Source organism: Rhamphochromis sp. 'chilingali' (genome assembly GCF_963969265.1).
Source record: "Rhamphochromis sp. 'chilingali' genome assembly, chromosome: 9".
NCBI classification, from domain to species: domain Eukaryota; kingdom Metazoa; phylum Chordata; class Actinopteri; order Cichliformes; family Cichlidae; genus Rhamphochromis; species Rhamphochromis sp. 'chilingali'.
In genome coordinates this window covers 15,079,305-15,105,388 of record NC_137936.1, presented here as the reverse complement: position 1 = coordinate 15,105,388, position 26,084 = coordinate 15,079,305, and the positions used below count along the sequence as shown (strand labels likewise).

At 41.2% G+C, this 26,084-nt stretch overlaps 1 protein-coding gene across 3 annotated transcripts; it reads right to left on the bottom strand.

Moving 5' to 3' along the window:
- Nucleotides 1-1,050: 1,050 nt before the first annotated feature.
- On the bottom strand, nt 1,051-24,859 carry mapk14b (mitogen-activated protein kinase 14b). Of its 3 annotated transcripts, none has more exons than XM_080892405.1 (12): nt 24,603-24,859; nt 19,041-19,170; nt 12,898-12,956; nt 11,919-12,030; nt 10,260-10,289; nt 9,859-9,906; nt 9,616-9,730; nt 8,711-8,782; nt 6,244-6,323; nt 5,047-5,125; nt 3,249-3,422; nt 1,051-3,168 (listed from the first exon to the last, which is right to left on the bottom strand). In XM_080892405.1, the coding sequence occupies exons 1-12, from the start codon at nt 24,719-24,721 to the stop codon at nt 3,101-3,103; spliced, it is 1,086 nt and encodes a 361-aa protein (XP_080748531.1). In that variant the 5' UTR covers nt 24,722-24,859; the 3' UTR covers nt 1,051-3,100. The 3 variants fall into 3 exon arrangements, with proteins under 3 accessions (XP_080748531.1, XP_080748530.1, XP_080748532.1); XM_080892404.1 differs by lacking the exon at nt 6,244-6,323 and adding an exon at nt 5,655-5,734; XM_080892406.1 differs by lacking the exons at nt 1,051-3,168; nt 3,249-3,422; nt 5,047-5,125 and having other exon boundaries at nt 5,675-6,323.
- Between the last annotated feature and the right edge of the window lie 1,225 nt (nt 24,860-26,084).

The following is a 26,084-nucleotide window of genomic DNA, read 5'->3' as shown; positions in this document are numbered from 1 at the left end:
ATATAAATATATATATAAATCAAATATATACATACATACAATTCTCGTCTGTGATCATGATTTATGATAACTGGTAGTTTCTCAATGGACAGATCAGTACTCAGAACAATGGTATAAGAACAGAGTGAAGATCTAAGAAAGAGAACTGTAGATTTACACAAGTTGGAAAGGTCTCTTGTAGCTTTTTCTAAACTATAAGGATTAAGTTAAATAGTTGGATCTAAATCATTTGCAGTCAATGACTACCTGAACTCTAGAATTCTTGAACGTCACCAAATGTGTTTGCTTTTACTGCAGCCACCTTCATTTGCTGCTTTTCTGTGGGTTTCTCTGACTTCAGTTTTGTATTTTTTTTGTAAGTGAAAATATTTTGTAAGTGAAATTCATGCTCCGTTTGGTTGAGACCAGGTAACTGACTTGGCCATTGAAGAATATCACAATCAGCCTTGAAAAGGTCTTAGGTTCCTTTTGCAAGTTGTTTCGGCTCATTATCCCTTTGAACTGTGAAGAACTGTGATCAGTTTTGCAGCATTCATCTGCATCGGAGTGGAGAGCCCTGCACTTCAGAAGTCATCCTGCTACTTCTTTCAGCATCTACATCATAGGGGTCTTGGACTATCGATTGTGTGAGTTGTCAAATGAGCAAAGCACAGCTAACTGTGAACACTGGCATCCTTTAACCTTAAATGCAGATGTGCAGCCGATCCTGGTTCTGTTAAAACGTCTCTGTCATTGTTGTGCCGTGTATCTGTGGAGTGGCTGTTTGGAGGGCAAAAGTCAGATCACTCCTCACATGCACAGCCTAATCTATGTGGCTTTGTTTGTGTTTAGGCGTTTTATCTTTAAGATAAAGCAGATTTTTTCTGAGAGAGTGTTGCTGAGTCTGAAGTGCACTGGAATCTTGGAGTCTCTCTGAAAAGCCCAGCAGGCTTTCAACCCGTCACACACCAGATGACAGACAAGCTCTGCTCTACTTGTGCTATGCTGCCATCCAATGGTGACATGCTTAAAAAGGAAAAAAAGGCAAGGCAAAAGCTCACCCAATGAATGAATTCTGTTACAGCTTTGAAAAATAGTAGGCTTTATTTTCTAATGGTGGTATTTACAGGTGGCATGGCCTGCTATCTTGATACATGTGGTCAAAAAAAAAACAAAAAAACCCAGAAAAACATATTTCAGGCAGACGAAGTGTAACCAAATTTACTAATGACATCGGGATATGGACAAAATAAATATCCTATCTAAATCAATGCAGTTGTTTAAAAATGATAAAATATGAGGCTTCGGCATTGCCCTTCAGCATCCAGTGAGTAAACATATGCACTTTCCTGCATACATGTGACACCCCCCCCCTCCTCTAAATTACTCTAACAGGCTTCTGGTGCTGCTTATAAAACAATCATTACAGAATCACAGAATAACATGAAATGTTGATTTAGCACACAAAGAGTAAAATAACACATTAGAAAAATCACTACATTTAAAACAAGCGGCTGAAATCAAACATGACTGATGTCTGATATTGTTTGGGTGCCAAAGGCAGAGCAACTGTGGATACAGCTTGCGTGTCTGACTTTTCAAACGCTTCACATTGGAAGCATTTTGTCATAAAAGTCTTCACACTAAAGAAATAGTTTAGTGGTTTGTTAGTCAATAAATGGTGACAAATATGCCACCATTAAAGGATATGTTTTGGGTTTCTTTTTTTAAAAAATTGTGATAATTTGTTGGGCCGTGAATCAAGGCGCGCTGTAAACACAACCTCAGCAACGGTAATTTAGCAAACTGAGCAGAATGTATCAAACTGATTCCAAACGATCTCTTGATAACATTGTCGGCTCTTGATATGAAAGCTGTAGCCACTGTGGCTCAAGTGATCTATGAAATTATCGATGACACATTTGGATACTAATACAATAAGCTCTCCATAAATAATACAAACAACCTTAAATTCTGACAAATAATATTCTCTTTTACATCAATATACAAACAATATAAGAAAAGATCATAAATATACGGCGCAAACTGGCGCTCCAAACATTCCATAAACATTAATAGTACTGTTTCATAAATGCAATATGATTAAATTACATTGTCGGCTGACGTTGTGATGGAAAAACATTAAAATTTGAATAAACTAGTAAGCCAAAAACTCTGGCTTTAACATGCTGTGGTGAAACTGCAAAGATTGGTGGCTGTTCGCTGAAACATTCATGTGAAACAACACATGTGCGAGAAGACGGAAGAAGCTTACTAAAGTAATAGATGAAAATGAACACGTGGGAAATGCTCTCCTTGGGAGGGGGGGTTGCCATGTGTAAAACTCAATCATTAAGAAATATGAAGCCTTGAATTTTCCATACTGGGCTGAATATTTTACATATTTTGGCGTATCCTATACATATTCTAAATAAATTACACACAGTATTGGTTTATATGCCATTCTAGAACAAACTGTCAATGTGGGCGGCTGACGAGCCTCAGTACTACACGTGTGGTAGCCGTTTTTCCCAGAACGATTTATGTACAAATACTGTTTCTGTAGTATCTACATAGTTCTATGTACTCGTAGAAATAACAGAATTTAAAATGTGCCAAAAGATACACTTCACACTCAGCATGGTTTAAAACTTTCCAGAATTGTTGTCCTACAGCATTATTTTCAGCCATATTTTTTTTTAATAAAATACATAATACATGTTCCGTTATTACAATTTGCCTGGAGATACTGACATGTAATGTTTTCTTTTTTATTTATTTTTTGCTGTGTATGCAGAATAAGGGACAGAATATAAAGAATATATGTCTGAGATAAAAAAATTACTAATGCATAAGGAGAGTTAAAGTCTACCTCAGCACGGTGGGATTCATGTTAAGAAAAACAAAACAGCAGAGCAGGGGACGGTATGAACACGATGTCAAGTTTTTTGTTTTCGTTTCCCTGATAGAGCAACGTCCCCCCCACATATGAATGACGGCAGGCACTTGAATGTCATCGCTGTGCGCGTGTATGAGGAAAGTGGCGGATAGTCACATGAGACCGATAGTCTTTAGAGAGTGTTTCTTGGAAAACAAATCGTGGAAGAGAGCCGCTTCCTCCTCAAGATTCCATGTCGTCTTCGTCGAAAGATGGTGGCACGAAGCTGATGACCTCGTCGTAGGTTAAGGCTGAGAACAGATAATTGAAATTACTTTCCAACATACAGAATAAATAACCTTTAAAATCTATTTGGTTTCTAACAACTCACCTTTCCATTCCTCAATTTCCAGCTCACGGCTTTCAAAGCTCTGGTCGTAAGGCTCTGCTTCAGGCTCGTCATCTGGATCGTGATACTGGGCAAAGTAAGGGTGGGCCAGAGCCTCAGATGCTGTGATCCGCTTGTCTGTATCAAGCACCAACATTTTCTCCAGCAAATCCACCGCTAAAAGAAAGAAAGGAGACAAAGGTGAGTATGAGAAAAACTACAGGTCAGAGCAAAAAGGTCCAGAATGCTAACTTTTCTGTCAATATATGTACTGTGACTGCAGTCGATGCTCATATTAACTATCGGCAGCCTTTCAAATAATGGCATCAGCTTCTGTTTGTGTAAGAAAAAAGGTCAGCCTATACTAAACACTTTGATTCCAGTGATCCCAGCTCCATTAAAATGCTGTGCTGGGACCTTAGGAGAGCTTCTATAAACTACTGAATCATCGGTGTGCTTAGTTTTTCACAGCACTGCACAAAGTCTTGTGAAAACCTTCTTTTTCACATGACTGTATGCAGTGAAGACTTTGAAGAAACTGAGTGTGACAGTGACAACTGATTGTTGTCATTGTCACTAGTCGGTACCAGATGTACGGGTCGTTTAATCCAATTGTTTTACATTTTAATTGATACCCAATGCCAATAAAGTCTTTTGTCCTAATGTTATGCAGCCGTCTTCCACCAGATGGAGCACGGTTGCTGAGAAACACCATAAATCTATTAATCTGGGCCCGATTTTGGGGGTTAACGCTTTTACTGTTAGTTCTTTTAAAGGAGAAAAAGTGACATCATGCATACAAACGGGGGAAATAAGTTTTCCCTGATGGGTGGATGGGCTTTTGATAGGGTGAGGAGTTCAGTCATTCATGATGTCGACCCCTGGGTAAAGGGTTCCGACTGGGCATGTTCTACCGAGAGGAGGCCCAGAGGAGACCCAGAGGAGACCCGGGACCCAGTGGAGATAATACGGCCTGGAAATGCATCAATTTTTCCCCGGACAAGCTGGAGGACTTTGTTTTTTTTAAGTGGTTGTCATGAATTTTTTATCTGCGTGCGTCATTCATAATGCAGCTTTGCAGAGTTTTTCACATTAAACAGTTTCCAAAACTTGATAACAGAGTCTCTTAGTTTAAGAGTAGTTGGTTAGTCTAATTTTTTTCCCTCGTTTAGTCGACTAGAAAATCAGTCACCAGGAACATCCCCAGTCTAAAAGCATTTTATCTAAAGCATTTATACAAATACTGTGTGCTGTAAAATGCATCAAGTCAGTGACGGAATAATCCTACAATGACATCCCCTAGATTATCTGCTGAAGAGCTCTTTATGACTCGAGGTGACAAAAGTTAATGTAGCTTGTTCACGTTACATAACTTGACATTGGTTACGTGAAATAATTTCCTGATGTGGTACGAGATGCACATGAGAAAGCACCCTTCACTAATCCAACTCGGCTGTCACCTGTATCCATTCTGTGTGTTTTTTTTTTAACTTGATTGATTTAACATGCATAGCAATCAGGGTTTTTCCTGGCGTGGAGCTGGTCTTTGTGCAGTAACTACACATGCAAGCACAAATGCTTCATGTAAAGCAAAGCAAATGAGACACTGTTATTTCATGCCAGTGCTAATTGTTTTTCCTTTTGCACTAGCTAAAGCTAAAAAAAACCCCACTGTGATAAAAAAAAATCTTGCCAAAACAGATGAAACCGCTCCCCCATTATTATAACTACCACCACTAGAGGGAGCCAGTGAGCCAATAGCAGCCTAACCCAATGGTGTCATCCTGAAAGAGGAACTTACCAAGAGGGTTGGCACCAATAAACACGTCAGCAAAGTTTCTCTTTGGCATCTGGGGAAGTGAGTTGATATAGTTCCTCGCCTGTGAGAAAACAGAAACAAAGAAGTGTACTGTAAAAGCAAACTGCAGAAGATTTCCAAGTAATAAGGCAGCTTTTAAACTGCAAAAAACGTGCAATATTTCAATAGAACTACAATACTAAACTGAATTTGCCTGTTGCAAGACAAACTGTACATCCTCCCATTAAGCCATGTTCCAAGCATTTTAACTAACACCCAAATCACATGCATTACATAAACACTGTGGTATTATTTTCATAGTCAAATAGGATAGATGATCAGAACACGCTGGCTGCACTGGCAGAGCACTCTCATAAGCCTTGCTGTGAAAAGCATGACAAGTCAAAGAGGAAAAAGGGAATGTGTGGCGTGAGAGCAGAGGACAGTATGCAGAAAGGAACTGGTAGGATATATTTTAAACATCAAGTCTAGCTGCATTTATCTCTAAACAGTAATGTAGCTATCAGCTGATGGATGACTGCAGCATGGCCCTGATTCCGGCTGTGGGGAAGAGACGGGGCATGTGGGAAGACGAAGGGAACTTGTCTCACCTCGTGGCTGGGCATCCTGCTTATTAGGGAGGCTGGGGGCGTCCCTGTCAGGCGCATTATCTGCTGCAGCTGGTTTATATCTAAACCTTCTGAGTCAAGGGGTATCATAACATGGAGGTCAGCACATCAAAGAGCAGGTGTAGTTAGGAAGGTGGATGTATAGAAAGGATAGGGACTGGGGTGGGAACACACACGGGGTGAGGATGAGGAGGATGTGAAAGAAAGGAAGACAGTTTCTAAACTTTAATATAAAGAAAACCTTCATTGTCTGCAACCTATATTCAGATAATCACGAACACTGTGGTCCAGTTTGGCACTAACGTTTTTACTGTCACATAAAAGTTATCAGCGTGGCTCTGAAAAAAGTCATAGTACATGCTGGAAAGAAGCAGAAATCAAAGCACTGTGCTCAAATGGGATAAAAGCAGAGTGTTAAGAGCAAAACAGGTGCAGTTAAGAGGTAGTAGCATTGACACCAGGTCGTAAAATAAAGAGCCAGGGCAACACAAAGGCAACAGGGAGGATGGGCAATGCAAAAGAAAAGGAAAAAACAAATAAATAAAACAAAACTGGATGGGATGGCACTCACAGACTCTGAAGAGATTTTCATCAAGAGCTCAGGCCCTGGCGTTCCGACGAGCATCATTATAAGCTTCAACTGATCAATATCTACCACACTCACATGAAGGAAAACAGAAAGGATGGAGGACGTAACGGGGACAGAGGGGTGAGAGGTACAACTGTCGATGCTGTAGCCTGTAACTGATAAAGGTCCACTTATTCAAAATAAAAGATATCAAGCACCAACTAAAAATCATACAACGTCACACTGATGCATAAATATTCACAGATGAGTTGACTATGACTATATCACTTACTGTGACTGTGTGAAGTATTAAAGTACTTAAAAATGACTGAATGTAGATGCAATAGAAAATATCAAAGCAAATTATAAATGAAAGACCAGAAGCAATCAGAGTTGGAGGTGACATTGGTGGAGCTAACAGGCTACAGTGCTGTAGTTTCTGTGCCTGCTGTGGTGAAAAGGAAAAGCAAAACTTCTACTTCACCCATCACAAACAAAACAGAAAGTCTGGCTGGAATTTTCATCCCTCAGACTCAAGGAGGTTGAACATGGACATTTTCAAAAGCTGCTTTTATTCTGGGCATGCTCTTTCATAAATGTAATTCCTGTTGTTTTCTACCTGAATTCTTGTTAGTGTCTAAAGAAGTCCTTGTTTTTGTTTCTCATCTGTCTGCTGGGTCAGGGATGAGATACTACTCTAGGTGGAGGAGCTCAAGTATCTTGGGGATCTTGCTCACGATTGAGGGAAGACTGGAGGGTGAGATTGACATACGGACTGGGGCAGTGTCTCTAGTGATACGGATGCATCGACCTGTTGTGAAGAGAAGGCTCATAATAAAAGATAAACTGTTGTTTTATTGATTAACCAAAGGGTGGCTGGCTCGCCCTTAGAGACAGGGTGAGGAGCGGGGCCATTTAAGAGGCTCGGAGTAGAGACGCTGCTCCTTCACATCGAAAGGAGGCAGTTTGGTGATTTGCACATCTGATGCCTCCTGAATCCTTCCTAGGCATACCCTGTGACTTCGTATCCCCCCCCCAGATGAGCTGGAAGAAATGGCTGCGGTAAGGGTAGTTCCGGTATCTCCGCTCAGACTGCTGACCTCATGACCCGAACCCAGACAGGCGGTAGAAAATGGATAGATGAATATGCATAAAATTAGGTGTGCAACTAGTGATTATAACTCACCGTGTAAATCTTATGAACAGTGATAAAACCATCACAGACTATTGAATCTACAAAAAATTGAGAATCTGGAATAGTGTTTATAATTCTTAGTGCAGACAAGCTGAAACTATAAAATAATTGTCCACAAAGTTTCAGATAATCATTTGATCCATCAACAAAAATAAATGAACTAACTACTGCGTCTCCACTCTGCAAAAATGTCACCAGAAAGCATGACAAGAATTCTCTAAATCACATCTAACGAGCAGTTTGAAGTGATTTGCTCATGCTACTGTTGACACACTACTACCTAGTACCCAAAATATGAACCACATACAGTTGTAGTATGTCTACTATTTAACATTTTTAATCCCGGTGCTATGGGAGTGCACCTGTACTTACACTGTACAAAGGCTAATGAGATGCATTGTATCCACAATCCCTCCCATTCTACTCATGTGCAGAGATCAGCTTCCATTCAGACAAGTAAAAGGAGACAGACCAGAAAGACTGCTTGCTGTATATTCAAACAAGCACTGTGGGTTGGTAGCTCCACTACATCACAAAGCAGTTTCGACACATTCAAGCACACATACCCCTGCAAGGCATGCAGCGAAGGTGGTGTAGATCGGCTGATTGATTAGTTAGAGCAGGAATTATGAACACGTTATGAAACAGATTTTGATCTTTAACAAAACCACCAACTTGGTGGCGTATGCTACCTTCTATATTTAAAGGTGTGTGTGTGTGTGTGTGTGTGTGTGTGTGTGTGTGTGTGCGCGCGCGCTAATTTACAGGGTTTTCCGGTATGTTTTTATATCAAATCACATGACAGCTCTGCTGTGTGTAAGGGTTTTGTGGGAGGGAAACAGGAAGGTAGTGTAAAAAGTATCGTGGAAAAGCAGTGGAGATAAAAGTGGGCAGCACTGAGTCATAGACCACAGGGCACTATTAACTCCATATGAGAGTGTGTGTGTGCATATCATGCACACACACGCACACTTTCCTGGCTATTCTGGCATGTAGCTCACTGAATTCAATACTCAGCAATGCTTTTAAGTCAGCCCAACTAGGTAAAATGGTGCTTTTGTCTGTGCTTGCAACAGTGCTGCAGCAATAGATTCTGTGAGAGCCTGGCAGTGAGTGCACTGGACAACAATTCTTATATAACTAGTCTAATACATATTTGTAAACCGTGTGCATATAAGCAGATTGAACTCAACCAGTACCTCCTCCTAATCTAACACAGACCTGCAGGCTGGCTACAATCTGACATTTATTTTAGCAGCAGAGGTGGAAGGATACGGTCTGTGCCAGGGAAGAGTGTCCGTCCTGTAAGTAGTTCAGCCATGATGCAGCCCACCGACCAGATATCCACTATTAAATAAAAAGAAATCATTTCAAACATGCATCTCAACAAATCCTTTAGATATGACACAAATCCAAGCTTTTCAGCATAATGCAGAACAACACAGCTGTACGTGCATGCTGCACATGCATATGCAAATGCAACGATGTAATGGTATCATCCTGTAATCTTCACTACTTGCGGTGAATTCAATGAAGTCTGCCTTGTTCTTTTCAGATTTAAACGCTGCTTCCTGATGAGAGCTGAGACTGCAGTTTTGTGACAGCATCCTGACAATTTGTCAAACTGTGAACGAACTGCACTGCATTACGTTGTGTTACATGGGCAACGTTTAATTCAATAACTCTCACTGTTAAATAGGAAGAGAATTTCAACAAATTCAATTTTTTTTCACAAACCAAACGTTTCAAAGCTGCTGGGGAAGGCACAGCTCAAAAGCACAGCTAAACAGCTTGCACAGTTTAAATCCACATTCGTTTATTTGCCCATTTACACCAACACCACTTAATGCTTTGTAAAGAAAGTGTGAAGCAGAACTAAATGGCACTCAACAAGGCAAACGTCTGTTGTGGATGATTTAGGCTGATGAAAAGGCCTCTAAACATCATGTTGAATAAACAAGAAAATTGAAAAGCTTGAAAAGCTGTCCTAGTTTCTCTAAAGTTGTCTCCTTATTTATAGAGAAGAAAAAACTTAGTATCCTTGTATGATCACTGCACACATAACCCCCCACATCATTGTAAACGCATGACTCTTGACTTGTAACAGATGTCCAAAAAGCTATTTCAACACACTTTTATGAAACTGCACTCAAAACATGATTGAATGTCAGTGTGCGTACCGGTCATGTTGTAGTGCATCCAGTTGAGCATGATCTCCGGGGCGCGGTACCACCGTGTGGCTACGTATCCTGTCATTTCATCATCCGTGTGCCGTGCCAAACCAAAGTCCAGGATCTGAGTGATGCAACAATGCGTAGGCGACATAAAGACAACCAAATGAGACATGACTGAGCACCTTTAGCTCGACAGCAAGTTATATCGCATATGGTGAAGCTTGGATCTGAAACAATCAGTCTCCTCACCTTAAGCTCACAGTCTTCATTCACAGCCAGATTACTGGGCTTCAAATCCTGAGGAGAGAGGGGGAAAAAAAGAGTCCAGATGAGAATTTAGAAACAACAGGGAGACATCCTGCTGGTATTGCTACACATGTCATCATATTGCAAACATTTGTGTATGTTTTTTGTTTTTGCACTCATTCCTTCAATTATATTTTTAATCCACAATCAGAAACGTAAAACATTCCAAACCAAATTTTTATTTTATTGTCGTGTTAATCTGATTACTTCAAGCTCTAGTGTATAGATTTAATAAAACACCATCCAGAAAAGCTAAAGTGCCATTAATGGTTCTGTTCAGTTTAACCAGCACTGGACTGTTTTTCTTTGCAGACACTGACACATTCAGTGAGGCCATCACTTACTCTGTGGATGATATCTGCAGAGTGGATGTACTGTAGGGGGGAAAGAACATAAAAATATTTAAATGCTAATGCATCCATCCATATGGAAAGCATGCAGTCACAAAAAACACCTCACTTACATTAGTGTGTATTAGCTTATGGTATTTTAAATGTACACCAGCTGAACTCCCAAGCGATAAAACGAGCAGAACATCAACATAACTAGTGTACATTTCTTTAAATAGTAATCATTCAGAAATACCACTAACATCTTCCTTCGTAGCCAATCATCTGCCTCAGCCTCCTCTTCTGTCCATAAATTTTCTCTGAGGTCCATATTCAGCATTCTTCGCCCAGTGTATCCACTTTACCTCCTCTGCAAATGCTCAGACCATCTTAGCCTTGCCTGTCTAGCTTTGTCTCCGAACTGCTCAACTTGAAACTGTCCTTGTGATATGGTCATTATCTCCATCCTGGTCACTCTCAGTTAAAATTGTAACATCTTCAGCTCGGCCTCTCGTCTTTTCGTCAGTGCAACCGTCTAAAAACTGTACAGCAGGTCTTACCATCCCTTTCACTCTTGCTGCTATCCTTCTGTCACAGATGACCCATGACACACGTCTCCGCCCACTCCACCCTGCCTGCACTCTCTTCTTCTCCTCTCTTGTGCACTGTCTGTTGCATTAGATTGTTGGCCCCAGGTTTTTGAATCTGTCCACCTTCACTAACTCTACTGCCTCTACACATCTTCACTATTACACCTGTCTCTCCCTCACTGACACACACATGTATCCTGTTTTATTTCTACTGAGTTTCATGCCTCTTCTCCAGAGCATACCTCCACCTCTCCATGTTTACTACAGACTACACTATCATCTGCAAACATCACAGTCAGCGGACACCCCTGCTGCACACCTCATCTGCCATTCTACCCATCACCACTGCAAACACGAAGCAGATCCCTGATCCCCATCTTGAACACTTCTGTCACTCGTACTGCACACCTCACCACTGTCCTCATACATGTTGTGCACCATCATGACTTCCTCATGCAGTACCACAGTTCCTCTCTTAGCACCCTATCATATGCTTTGTCTAGATCCACAAATATAAGCCAAAGTTTCAAAACCGTTCTCTCCTCTGAAATGTAACTACAAGAAACACAATCACAGCAACTCTGACATATCTGCTTGCTCTCAACAAGTGGCGTAAACAGGTGATTGACAAAGATAACACTTTCATGGAACAACAAAATCAAGTGTGTAATAGGCTGTAATCATACATGGTTTGCTCACATTACAAATACTACTAGCTGTAGCTGTATCCAGTTAACTTTTTACAGTCTGTGTTAAGACTCAACTGAGCAGCATTTGCTCTTTCCTGCATTGCAACAATCTGCAAAAGAGGAACTGTTGAATTTTATCCATTCACTTTCAGTTGCCACTGTTTGCAGAAAATTTAAAAAAACAAAACAAAAACAAAAAATAGTCACAAGAGTGGCACAGAAACGTCGCTGCCAACTAGAATTCAGCTGGTCTAAACGCAGAACAATGCAGATGCATCTGTGGTCTAGTGAGCTAGCTTTGCCTGGTTCCACAAGGCACCGCTTTTGCACAGATTGAATGCAAGTCAACTTTTAGGAGCAGCCAGTTTTGAGTTGAAAATGAGGGCCTCGCTGACCTTTAAGCCTCTGAGGATCTGGTATATGAGGAACTGGACGTGGTCATCCGTGAGCTTCTGACACTTCACGATGTTGTTGAGGTCTGCACCCATTAGGTGTGTCACCAAGTACCTGCAAATCAAACAGCCAATCAGATGTAATCTTATAATTCAGGAAAGTCTCTCTTTGATTTCTGCTGCAGCTTTATTTAGTTTAAACTTTAAAGATTTAATTTTTGCAGATTAGCAGGTCTGTGTAAAGTGCAGCTAACGGTGTTTTTGATAAAAAATCATTCATCATTTTCTGTAAGAATTATTTCTAAATGTGGCAACTTAAAAGTTGGCAAGATTAAAGTGATGATAACAGAAAAACAACACAACAGAAAAAAAACAACACTTTTTTTTCTCAACAGCAAAATATTTAAACAGAAAGTAAACCACTTGAAGGAGGCCAGCAGTGATTGTAGTATATATATGACCTCTTTAATCACACAGCACTAGTCCAAGGTCGTTGTCAAAGAACGAGGTGTTCGTTAATGGTCACGTGAAAAGATAAGCACCACGTCTTTGGCTAAACTTCACCTCGTGTATGAGATCGCGTTGAGGTTCATCTCACATTTCCACAAATGTGCAACATGCTGATGACGTTACACCATGCAGAGAATTCAAGGACGCTGATTGACTATTCTGCACACATACACTGCCAGATGGCTGTTACCATGGAGACTAGCTGTGATGTTCCTTAGGAGCACGTGTTCACCCTACATTCACCTTGGTACCACTCGCCACATGCTGCTCTCTCATGATGTTAAGAATCCTCGTGCATCTCTAACTAGTTTTGGCTATCGAGGTAATCTTGCGATTATCTGCTGGCACGAACGCTTTCATTGTGTAAAAAGTGAAGCTTATAGACGCTGAGACAGTAAGCAAGAAAATAAACAAACTGAACGAGTGAGAAGGAGAAAAGCAGAGAGCAAAAAAGAAAGAAAGAGTGACTTACACATCGTTAAATTCCTCTAAGCTTGTCGCTGGTGAGAAAACATCTAAAAGGCCGATCACCTGAAGGAAAAACCGAGAGGTCAGAGGTTAGAGACAGTTAGCAACTGGTTGGTGGGTGAAGTTTAATTTAGTTAAATAAGCAAACACCCCACCCTGAATCACCATCTTATTATAAGAGAGGTTTAAGCACTGTAGTGATCTCAGCACCTAGGCTGTCAACGCCATTTTGCCTGACAAAAAAACAAAATAACAGATCATGTTATCCCAGCTGATCACGGTAACTGGGGTCCCAGCCAGGAGACTGGCCAAGAGGAGGTAGGGCCTGGCACAGGGCCTTGGCTGTGCTCTCCGTAAATAGGCCACATAAGGCCACAGACTACTGGAGGGGCCATAGGGGTCCAGTGCAATGTGGATTGCAAATAGGGATGGAAATTGAGAACGGTTCTTGTAGAGAACCGGTTCCAAGTAGTCAAGATCCTTGGAATTGTGTGTCTGCCTGCATATCGGTTCTTGCACTCTCACTATGATCAGCTGATTTGTGTGGAGGAAAATTGTGGCGTTGTCTACAGTTTGGACATGGACATTACTTTTATTTTTATTGCACAAAAGGATAAGAGCGCGTTGGGAAAGTGGAGACTGCTCCAGGGCATAAACAACTGCATTATACTGCTAACAAAGCTTTGGCTCTTCGCAAGCACCTACACAGACATAATGCTAACGCTAAGCTAGCCAAGAACCCAGAGTGATTTTAAAGCTGAGTAAATGTTGACACCCGGCCAGCACCGTGATAAAGTGAGCCGTCACTTGCGGTGAAGCCGATGCTGAAATCAACAGGTAACAAACCAATGAGCAGCCAGACAGCAGCTTCCTTTTCTACCTGTTTGTGTTTCTAAAGTAGAATCGCTTTAAAGTCTCTTTGTGCTGGTTTTCATCTTTGTGTTCATACCTAAATACTAGGGGTGCAACGATACACAAAATTCACGGTTCGGTTCGGTTCGATACTTTGGTGTCACGGTTCGATATTTTTTCGATACAAAAAAAATGTTCATGCCTTTTTAATTTGTCATTTATTAAAATTATAAATATATATTTTAACTCAAAAGTACAGTTTTTAAATTTAACCCTAACCCTTGTGCGTGTTTTTTTATTTTGACAGCGAATGCGCACCTGCGGACCACTTATGTGCAGCCCTGGTTATTTAGCTCGTCATATTGCAGCCACAGAAATTCTTTTGTCCATGAAACCATAAAGCTGCACTTTCTTTTTGCCTTATAGTCTGATTTGTCATAACTTCTCAGTTTTGTGGTAAGCTTTTCTTTGGCTGTCACTTCTTAACCCTGACCTGTCTTATTTGGCTCAGCAGAACTAAAATATATATCTGTCTGTGAAGGTTCTCAGTCATCCAGGTCATCGTAGTGAAATATATATCCTGCTGCTTTTACACACGCACTCACATAAGCTCAGCGATTCTCTGCGCGATCAACCTCTCACATGTTTAAGCTGCGGGAGATTTCACTTGTCATGTTTGCATAGTAAGCTAACAATTAATAAGACTATGTCAGAGGAATTGGTGCACAAATTATCATCACTCACAGATCAGTGCTGTCATTGCAAAGTGAAAGCAAAAAAACAGGCGCAAATTCAAACGCGATTTCAATATGTCACATATTGACAGTGGCTCACCGATGCCAATGACATAATTACCCAGCTACATTTCTGAAAGAATGCAAAAGCATTGACATATATTTTTCCTTCCTACAATAGCCCGACGGGCAGGGAAGAGATAGATTTTGGTAGCCCGACTGAAAAAACGCTAGCCCCGGGACGTCGGGCTAGCGATATTGCGAGCCCTGTATCTGATTGAGGAATCACTCATCTTTGGAAAAAGAGAGTTTATTACAGAGAAATGGCTCTTTCCAAAATAAAAGCTATACTATCCGCTTCTTCTGGGCTATATTCTCAGCAGCATAAGGAGAATCATGTGCTAACAGCTGTCTAAATGACTCGGCTAAAGTTAGTAGCATGCTTGTTGTTTTTGTCTTTGCACTAGGATGATGTCGGCGTAAATGTGCAGTCATATTCGTTGTGTTCCCACTAGTGCTTTCAGGTTAATCTCGTTGAAATGACCTTAACGCCACAACACGGCAAATCTCCGTTAACGAGCTACCGCCGATCGCCCTGTGCATGGGGCTGGACGGCCAACACGTTAACGAGCTAACTGCGCTAACACACTAGCTCCCACCCATGTAATTGAGCATTGCATGGCACATCCAACATACTGTTTTACTTTAGTGCATGACTCGCTTACCTTCAGGGTCATACGTCACATGAAAACCAAAATAATTCCAAACGCCAGATCTGAATGAGGGTGCGGGAGGTCCATGTTGTAAGGAGAGCTTAACTTCTGTCTCGCTAGCTTGCCCTGTGCTCTTCCTTCTGATGATGCTGTCTGTGTTGAGCGCTCAGTGAATCTGCGTTAGACTACTCCGCCTAGGCTGCACTGTCGAGCCTAGGCGGAGTAGTCGAACGCAGATTCACTGAGCGCTCAACACAGACAACATCGTCAGAAGGAAAGTTGATAAAATAAATTAAAAATTTTGTATTGTTGGACACATATGCATACCGAACCGAAAGCACTGTATCGAACGGTTCAATATCGATACGAATATCGTTGCACCCCTACTAAATACTAAAGGGAAAGATCACGTGTCCTCATTAGAATAGCTAGCCTGCAGGTTTATACTGTTAAATTATAATTATGTATCAGTGTGTTTCAGTTCATTTTACAGAGTAAAATGAAAGTAACGTAATGAGTAGTATAACGAATGTCTTTCTCCTGGGTGTAATTAACGTACTGCATTACTTTTAATAAAAGTCTTCTGTGTGATATGTGTAAAAGCTTTTTTTTACTTTACTTTTTTTGACGAATGACGCAACACCGATCAGAACAAAGAGGGGAAATACCTCTAAGATCCATGTAATTCATTTGCATGAATGTAATGTCTTTGATATGCTGCTTAGAGATGGTCTCAAAGTGAAACCATTGAGAATCGATAAGAAATCAAATCGCTAAATTCTTATCAATTCCAAACCCTAATAGGAAACAATGCATATTGCACAGTATAGCAATAATAATAATTAAAAAACAAAAAAACAACAATAATAAGCAAAGAATTTGTTGCTGATTTATGTTCAATTTAGTGTTAGCACTAGGTGCTGTGCTTAAGTTACCTCGTCTCTTCAAAGGAAGTAGTGAACATTATTTGGTTGATGCATTATTTAGGATAATCCACCAAGCTGACAGCACAGGCACCTTTCAGGTAGTTAAAGTTGCATGCAACCGGTTATGCTGGTTCCAACAATGCAAAGTTATTTATAATGGCTTATAAATGCTGGATGCATTATTCCTTTTTTTCCTCTAGCAATACAAAAGCTTTTAGAGATGGGGTGTGTTCTGGAGTCTTTAACCTAGAATACACTGTATTTGCAGGGTCCTTCTCCCCTTTCCACAGTCTCTTGCACAATAAGTTTGTGATTGTATGAAAAAAAAACAACGTAATGTGTGAAAGTGACTAAATATGGATGCATACAATCACTACAGTTGAATATCTGCAGCTTCACGGTGCATCAAAATAAACTAAAGAAAGAAAAAACAGAAAGTCTTCTTATTTATGTGTCTTTCAGCAGTACGTGTATTGTACACACACTTCAGGCATGCATATACACATGCATGCAGACATACTGGCAGAGAGCAGCCCTGAGTGCTACCCCCACCCCCTGGAGTCAGGGGAACTGAGGTAAATAGGTATTGTAAAAATACTGGAGCGGCCCACCCACACAAGACCTAAATCTGCAGCTGATTGGTGGGCCACGGCCACAACAAACAGCCGATTGGTCCACTCAGGCTTTCCAAACTCAAAACTCGGGGAGTCTCCTGGCAACAGCATGAGCAAAACACAGAATCCCTCCCTATGTAAGCCACAGATATGTATTAAAGCACAGAGGATTTATGAACAGAAAACCACCGCAACTTGATGTTTTTTTTCTTCTTCCTGTTAGTACAACAAAAAACCTGGCAGCAGCATGTTTCAAGCCGAGATAAGTGAGATTCTTTATCAGAATGACATTTCTACGCGACGTTACCGTCTTGCCTTCAACACAGCAATACAGGCACAGACTCTGTATAATCCTCCATAATCTGTATTCCACGTAAAACCTGTTTTTCAAATGCACTGGTGTGTTTTTCCCCACAGTGCCAGCGCACCACTAATTCCAAAACTGCTCGAGTTGTAACAGAAGTGAAATCAGGGCTTGTGCAAAAAACAGGATCTAAGAAAGAATTTTAAAAAAATACAGTAATGTGTGAATGCTGAGCCAAGTGCGCTCGGACTGAACCACAGCAAGTTCTGGCATGGGCGATGACGTTTCATATTAAACTTTTTTCACAACATAAGGAGACCTGGATTTTTTTTTACGGTGATCTGGCGTGTTCTTGTGTACATTTCTTCCAGGTGGCCTTTCATCTAAATACATGTAAGGCAAGCTAAAAGGTGCGCTTCTTTCTCACATTTCCATAAGATTTGAATAACTTCTGCACAGCAGCTTCTAATCAGAGCAAACAGGCACACTCTGAGTAGCAACAATCCCAAATCAGATCTTCCATTTAATGACTTCATAGCTGTCATTTATTAGAAAGACTACCCTACGTGTGTTGTGATAGCTTCTAGAGTTGCGCAACACTTATTGCATGAATTCTGTGAGCGCCTGCAATGAGTTCTTAAAGCTAACTAAACAGTGCAGAATACAGCTAATATTACATTAAACCGTAACTTTACAAGATGGGCTTTCATTTAACTGTGAGGTTTGTTGTACTGTTGTTAGGGGGTTTTCCCCTTTAAGACTTTCCATGCTTCTTACAGCTAAAGTTTCTTTTTTTTTCCTTCTGAAAATGTTCACTTCACAGGTGCTGCTGGCAGATGATATCTCATAAAGTCCAATTGCATATATTGTGGCAATCTAAATATTTCTACCTCTTCTCACACTGTACACTTCCCTCTTTTCTAGAAATATTTAAACTCATATACAACATTCACCAGGTGGATTTGTTTCCACACAGGACTCAAAAAGCCTTCATCTGCACGCCAGCTTGAGAAATAATTGCTCACATTTCAAAACACATAAAGATCCTGTCTCTCTGGTCAAAAGCGTAACCCCGGATGAAGCAACAGCACAGAAACCAGGAACAATGTTTGCGTTTTGTATGCGGGCAAGTGTCTGCATGTGCAGTATCTACACACACACACACACACACACACACACCAAAGCAGTGATTATAGGCGGGAAACTCACACCAAAGGCAAAAAAGTTGAGATACTTAGCAAGATTTCTTTTTAAAGTTGCAGCTACAAAATAAGATTAAAAAAAAAGACACCACAGTAGGTGATGGGGCTGCAGATGTAAACCCGTTTGGTGACTCATACCTCACCAAGCAACATCAAGCAATAGGCGTTAGACGCTAGCAGGGGAAAACCTCCGTTGTGATGTCCTGTTAGCATACACAGTTATTCCCTGAGGACATGCTGACACACGAAAATACCAGAAGGACTAACACTGGGGTTTAAACATGACAGTTAAACTCTTGTTTTTTAGTCAGTTCCAGGTAGTTGACATGCAGATGCTGTGATGTTAAACTGAGAGTACCTATCCTTTCTTTGTAGGTGGCTCAAAGTCAAAACAATGCAGACGCTAGCAGAAATATCCTACCACATAGACTTATCACCTTATCACTATGTTATAGATGTGTCTTTACATGCTTTCCTTTTTTGAATTCCTGCACGAGCTACATGTTTTTTCAACTCTTTCATCGTCATTTTTCAGCAAGTTAACCCCTCAAGCGCCATCAATCCAGCCTGATCAATCCATCAGGCTTGTTACATCCACCAACTCAAAGATATGGTCAGAAGTCACGAAAGCGACTGATCCTTTTGTAAACCTCGTGTGCTTTTCCATGTCCACTTGCATGCCACAATTCCTTTAGACGTTAAATGCACAATAAATGTTGTGTAAATACTGAAAAAGAGGCGAGCAATCACTGCCGCTTGCTGAGAGGTGGAGGTGATGTTTCCCCAGTTGTAGGTGACTTACATTTTCATGCTTCATGTGTTTGAGCAGTCGCAGCTCTCTGTAGGTCCTCTTTGCATGGATGATGGACTGGAAAGGTCTGGACAACTTCTTCACTGCTACCTTCAGGTTCGTCTTCACATCAAACGCCGAGCTGAAAGAAAGAAAATGCATCGCTACCAACAGCTGTCACATAAAAAACCCAAACATTTCTCAAACTGACAATGAGATTCTTCATTAGACTGCGTAGGTGTCTAACGCAGTAAACAAAGCAAATACTTACATAACACCGAGCGCTTGGTTTCAGTTCTTATTACACTCTACAGTCTAAAGTTGAATAGGGAACATGATTGAACCTGTTCTCAAATATCAGCAGCATGGTGGGCAATGACACAGGAGTGTGAAAATACAGCAGCTAATTACTGAAAAACAATTAACTGCACAACATGCTGGTTGATGATCAGCAGTCTCCAGATAGAGTAAAACATTCATCTATTATAGAGCTGCTGTAAACTGTTGTTTACATGCTACAGAGTGTTCTAACATTAATGTAACCCAGCTGACTGTCTGACTTTGCACAAGATGTCCACAACCACTTGTGACTGACCACTGAAAGTCTGTTATTGCAGCTCTATTTGGAGAATTGGTTCTTTTTTCCCCCCATTCAAGAAAAGCACGGCTGACGTCTTTTTGAAGGCCCAATCTGTCAAAACATTATTAGTAGTATTTTTATCACAGGAAGACAGCAAAACAGATCATTTTATGTAACAGGAACAAAACACACACAAAAAAAACACAAAAGAAAAAGGTCTTATAATTAAGTGTGTGGCCTCAATTTCCTCTTTTGTCTACACAACTGTCAACATTCAACAGCTGATTAATTCAAAACGGTTCAATGTGCTGGATATCTCATTTAACTCGAGCAAACTCAAAATTAGCAACTGCCTGGTAAATGTGATGGAGATGTCACAGATCTTTATTTTTCTTCAATTCTGGTAATGGTTAATGTAGACGCCAAAAAGCATAGACACGAAAAAGATGAGTGAAATGAACGTGTTTTACTTATTTACAATAACAAATAGTTGAGCACTGGTTGACTCTTAAGATTATTAGACAGACAATGTGAAAGAGAAGCTTGACATTGCTGTATTTCCTTTATCTGTGAGGGAAGGCAACCTACTTACAATTAACCACATTCCTTCCAGGTCAGTCAGATACGGTACATCGTGCATAGATGATTGCAACATCTTTAAATCTGTGCTCCCATATGTGTGTTCGTTGTTGTTCTTGTTGTTATTTTTACACCGCAGACCAACTAAAACAAAAAGCAGGAACTGCATGGAGTGACACAAGGAAACCACCAGAACTAGACTAGCGGGCCAGTTTTTCTGTTGCCTTTCAGTTTAAAAGGATATGGGAGTCAGTTTCTCTTGAAATGCTTTGCTCAAACTGTCGACCTTTTAAAATTAACTGCACACACCTATGGCTGAGAGTGCAACGCCACGCACAGGAGAAGTGTTAAAACTGATTCTGTGTGAGTGACAAAGCTATGACCCAGAGTGCAACACATCCATAATAAGAACATTAAGATAAGCACTGTGTTTTTTCCAGTAAAGCTGAGATAATCTCCCACACCCAATGTGCTCCATGTCAGAGGCTTGCAGAACAACTTTAATGTGTCAGCAGTGAGGGAAAACCCATAGTCAGTAAACAGTGTACCAATCCTAAATGGCAAAACAAAGGCACACGCACTCAAACTGCTGCTAATTTGTAGGGCAAACAAGATGGGTCTAAGCATACACTATCCAATTAGTCAGCAGTAAATGGAACTGCCATAAGAAATGGCCATAAAGCGTAGACTAAAAAAGGAGCAACAGCTTCACAGGGAAGTAGAGAAGCAGCACGCTGACTAACAGAAGGCCAGAGTGAGCAAACAGGCAAATATGTGCTGTAGATGAGTCGTCGAGATGTCTGTAGTAACTGTCTTATAATCGTAAGACGTGCACGTGCATCGAGAAAGCTGGAACGCTGCATTTGTGCACTCTTTATCTGAGCACAAACATGTATACATTGGATTTCATATCAGAGCATGACGGGGTTCGTGTACGCCATCAACGTGATCGGCACTGCCAAATCTTACCACACGCAGTATCATTTTAAGTAACGAGCCATAACGTATGATCTGTTCATTATTGGTGAAATAATTGACACGGATTAAACTCAGAATTATAGCAACAGAACACATTACAATTTTTACTCTCTGTGTTGCATTAACACTTTGAGCCACATACTTCACCTTAGCGCAGGTCAAACGAGAAATGGTAGTAACACCTCTTTCTGCAAAACAAAAAAGAACCTCATCTAACCTGTATGTTTGTTAGGAACAACAATGCATCATAATCCTCAGTACACAGTCACGAAAGGAAGCAACCGTAAGACGACAGAGTCATGCAGGACACCGTGTCCTGAAAAGCCAGTAAAACAATAGGTGAGAAGCAGAGTGAGTTCTGATGATTGATTCTGAATTTCAGAGCAGCAACGCAGTCAACGCCACACTCCCAATCATCATCGTCATCATCAAGCTTTCCTGTAGCTGGGGACGAATCATCAGTTCATGATGAGTGCATTGTGGTGCAGGAAGTGTTTTAATATGCGCACACAATGACATAAGGCACAGCAGTGCTTGCGATAAGGCTTAATTTCCTCTGGGCCACTCAAACATCAATGTTAGACATTAAATGATATAATAAATATGGAAAGTGGGGTGACTTAATGATCTGGTGACGTTACACCATGCTTATCGTGTTTACTTGATCTTTGAAATAATCTCATTAGAGCCATATTCCAGCTAATAATAGCAATCATCATCGTTTAATTGATTTATCAATGGCATTATTAACACAAACCTGCTCAGTTAACAAACCTACAGATGAGGTCGACTCACCTATGTCTACTCTATCACCTAGTCACACTCACAAATCAAAGTAATTTTAGAAGTTGGAAAACTTAAGTATGTTTTTAAAATCTAAAGAAATTGACTAGCAAGTGTTACCTACAGAGATTTGGCACAACAGGACATTCAGACCATGATTTTGCTTGCTAAAGCTGTCGGAGGGAAAAAAATAAAAACTGCAAAAAGTCGTATTTGTGTTTTAGGGATTCAAACTCTAATCCATAACTTTATACCAAAATGAGGGGGTTTACTTTTCTGACATCACTGATGCATTTGGTCATAGACCTCACATGACCAGCTGCTAAAACCAAAGTCACAAAATTGCTGCTTTTGGGCACAAGCTGAAAAATCATTGCACTTTTCTCTGACGTGACAACCCAAGGAGCCTTGTGCAATTCTTTCTTCATCAGCAAAATATGAAACACTAAATGCTGTCTGACAATGTAAAAAAAAAAAACATACAAACAAACAAAACAAAAAAAACAGGAGCACATAAAGCCATCATTCCAGGTAAAGAAGTTCTGAAGCTGTAACTTGCAGCTTAATAAATATAAACAGAATCATTTAGGTCGAATTTCAACTTCATGAATAAGAAATGTGTGTAAGCAGAGCCAGAGTTTACCCTGCATTATCAGCTGGAGCTGTGCCGAGTAAACTTTAGGTTGCAAATTTGCCAAAAACAGTTTAGGCCTGTCAATAACGAGTGTTAATCTCAGCATGCTTTGAAAGAGTGCCCATGAAAACGGGAATCTGCGGATCTGAGAGTATGTCTTTGCACAACACTGACATTACAACATACATATGTAAAAAAATTAAAAAGCTTTGTGATACTGAGCAGCGTGCTCTTTACTGGGCTGTCTTTTCTTTTTATCTATGGCTAAGAATATTTCTGCCCTGTGTTAAAGTACCTACACACACCCTTAGCTGGGAAGCCTACAAATAAAAGTGCAAGGACACATTGAAATCCCAGCCAGCAGCTATTACTCCACACCAGCCCTGGCTATCCATTCAAGTCTGTCATTCAAAAAATAGTACAGCCAAGATATAAGTAGATATCAGTAGTGTTATTATCTTTGGTGTATGCGAGTGCAAAGTTGATCAGGCAATTCAAATGAAAAATCCACACAGTTAATGCCTGTGGCTGTTTTACTGAGTGGAGAACTCAAGCAACATTATGGTGGAGACAACAAAGACTTGGCCCGCTGAGTGCCTGGGAGCATGTGCCCAGCTAACCAACAGCCGTGACATGTTGGTGGAGGAGCTATGAGGTTATTTATATTTTTCCAGATACCATCTGAAGGGCTTTAGAGGCACACTGCTCTCTGGACCACTCTAGTTGCAGATTTTTTTATTCTTTTTTGTTTTTGGGAAGTTGCATTACGCAAAAGGTTTTCCACAAGAAAAGCTGACAGCTCCTTACAGAAAAAAAGCACAAAAAAAAAAAAAAACCCCACAGGAATTTTCAAAAACTAGCTGCTTATGGCAGTGCTCACATTTTGCCTTGGAAGTGGTGCATTTTAAATTCGTAACAAGAATAAGCCTCATTCAATGGTCATCTATGAACATATGCCTTGCATTTGGCTTTGTCACTGGTGCTTCCAAACCCAGTTATTGTCTTAAGGACAAAATGAGGTCATCCACCATCCACCACTAAAAACTGCACAAAAAAAACAACCTTTACAGTCAACAGCTGAAGAGATGAAAGTGCGGCCAAAATGAGTTGTAAAGTTGTAATTACGACCCGCTGCTGTCCATGACTTTGTACTGACTAGAAGGCGTCAGGGCTGATGCCACTACCTAATCTCGGGACCGTGAGTCATGCGTGTACCACAGCGGGCGAAAGGATGACATCATTCTAGAGTCATCGACGTCGTCGGATGGGCTCCTGTAGAAAGCGCTCACTGTGCATGAGGGGGGCCTACTTTCCGAAAACCACGTGACGTTCTGGTACTCTGCAGGCTGCACCCAACTAGAAATGCATAATATATGCAATGTGCGGATGTGTAAAGTGCCAGGCGGCACATACAGCAACACGGCAATTATTTCAAGTGGAAAACGCGTGCTTCGTGACGTCCTGGTTAACCCTTAAACTGTGTAATTGTTACAGATGTGATCTGATAAGGAAGAACCCCCCACCACCACCTTTTTTCCTTTTCTCTTTTTTTTTAAACCAGATGATGCAAGCATAGACATGTCGCACATGTAGCCTTCTGTTGATAAAATATTTGTTTTTTTCAAAGCAGCAGTTAAACTTCGCCCTGGGGCCATCACTGTGCTTACCGTACGCTACAAGTTACACCAGGCTGTTCAGGCGACACGAGAAAGTAAAGCAACAAAGTCAGAAAAAAACGTGCACAAATCACAAACAATCCCCACCCGCCGAAAAAATGCGAGCTACTGTGTGGAGTGTGCACGGCTGAGCTACCGCGGCCCGAGTATTAGGACGTAAACAAAGGACACAAGTTATATCCCCGTGTCTTCCACGGACACCCTGCGCAGGCTGGTTAAGCAGCCCGGCGACAGATAGCTCTCCCGGGCCACTGTGGTTGGTGGGAAGTCGTTTGGTCGTTGTGCAATCGCGCTGTGTGTGCACTAGCTCTCTCGCTCGCTTCTGCTGTGCAACAACAACTTACCACACGGATCCGTAAGCACCGGAACCGACAGGAGATAAGTTCTGGTAGCGCTCCGGGACTTCCCACACGGTTTTGTTGAGCTCCTGTCGGTAAAACGTGGGTCTCTCCTTCTGCGACATTCCTGCGGATTCACCAGCCCCGCAGTGACAAAACAAGCCAGCGGAAACTTCTGCCCTCTCCTCTCCTCCCTGTGCGGCACGACGTGCGGTAGTGATGCTGCTCTGCAATAAAACTCTACACGGAGCCGACCCCGAACAAAGCAAAGAAAACCCAAAACAAAAAACTCCAGCCGCCTTGTCGTGCAAATTTCGGTGCAGTTGCGCAGGTAAAATCCCACTTCTCCGTGCACGCCGGGAGGGCCGTCTGAAGATAACTTCCCCTACGAAGCTCTTTGGGGTCAGGAAGCTCAGTCTGGCTTTCGCTGGATTTTTCGCCCTGTCCCCGCTTTGCTGGGCGCGCGGAAACGTGTACGCGTACGTCTCTTCGCTCCTACGTCAGCCAGTGCGCGCTCACGTAGCGATAAATATATCTCGCGAGAATTTGGCCGCTATTGGGAAACTAGGGGATATCCCATCCCCACCGTGTACAGGAGCGGGAATCTCCCCCTCCCGTTATGTTAATTGCGACACGTTTCTCCTCTTTAAATGTTTACGTCAGGCACTGGAACATACAAGTATGAAAATAGTTATCAGATGAGCAAATGAGCTCCGTTTTAACCATCTGAGAGAGATCTGAGAGAGATCCTGCTTCAAGTTAAAAACAATAGGAATATCTGATAATATACATGAGCAATATAACACTCACAGGGGACATCTTTAGCTGAGTAGTACCGTTTCCCTGCTACATAGCTCATTTACACTGTGGTACTTTAATAATACTTTATTAATGTGGTATTAATGCCAGACCATTACTTAATTATAGAGTCCTGACTGGTTAAACAAGCACAGCATTTAGGCCCTTTATATAATGCCCCCAAGCAAAACCTGGCTTGCTCTCACTAGCTGCATACCTGATTGCAAATGAACCTTGACACCACCTGTATGTCAATAAGGTGTGACAGCTGCTTGAATTTAATTACACTGGAAAGTCCAAGATTGTTTATTAGCAAATTTGGTATTTCTAAGTGTTCACATGTCACTAAAGGTCTATCACTCATAACAAGAAAAGCAGACACACAAATAATAACATGAATGATGGTCAACTTCTGTTTTAGTGCCCTTTTAACGAACACGCTGACTCACACTGTCATAACTCAGAATAGACCACGCCAGGATTGGAAATACAAATTCCACCTGTGCTTTCCTTCCTATCACAGTAAATGTATCAGACAACTCTCAAAGGACTCCATGTCCCTCAAAGTACAGAAAGTAAGGCATATTCCTACAGATAATAACTTATCTGCTGAAGGTTGCCTTTAATAACAGAGAATGTTCACAGAGAGGGCATTGGTGGCAAAAGACACTGAAAGGCGTGTGACACGTG

What these genes read in the sequence shown, in the direction of transcription:
- mapk14b (XM_080892405.1), bottom strand. Translation starts at nt 24,721, where the DNA reads ATGTCGCAGAAGGAGAGACCCACGTTTTACCGACAGGAGCTCAACAAA. An exon ending in CTGCAGATATCATCCACAGA is followed by an intron (nt 9,907 to 10,259) that starts GTAAGTGATGGC and finishes CTCTCTCCTCAG; the next exon opens with GATTTGAAGCCCAGTAATCT. An exon ending in ATGAAGACTGTGAGCTTAAG is followed by an intron (nt 9,731 to 9,858) that starts GTGAGGAGACTG and finishes TGCATCACTCAG; the next exon opens with ATCCTGGACTTTGGTTTGGC.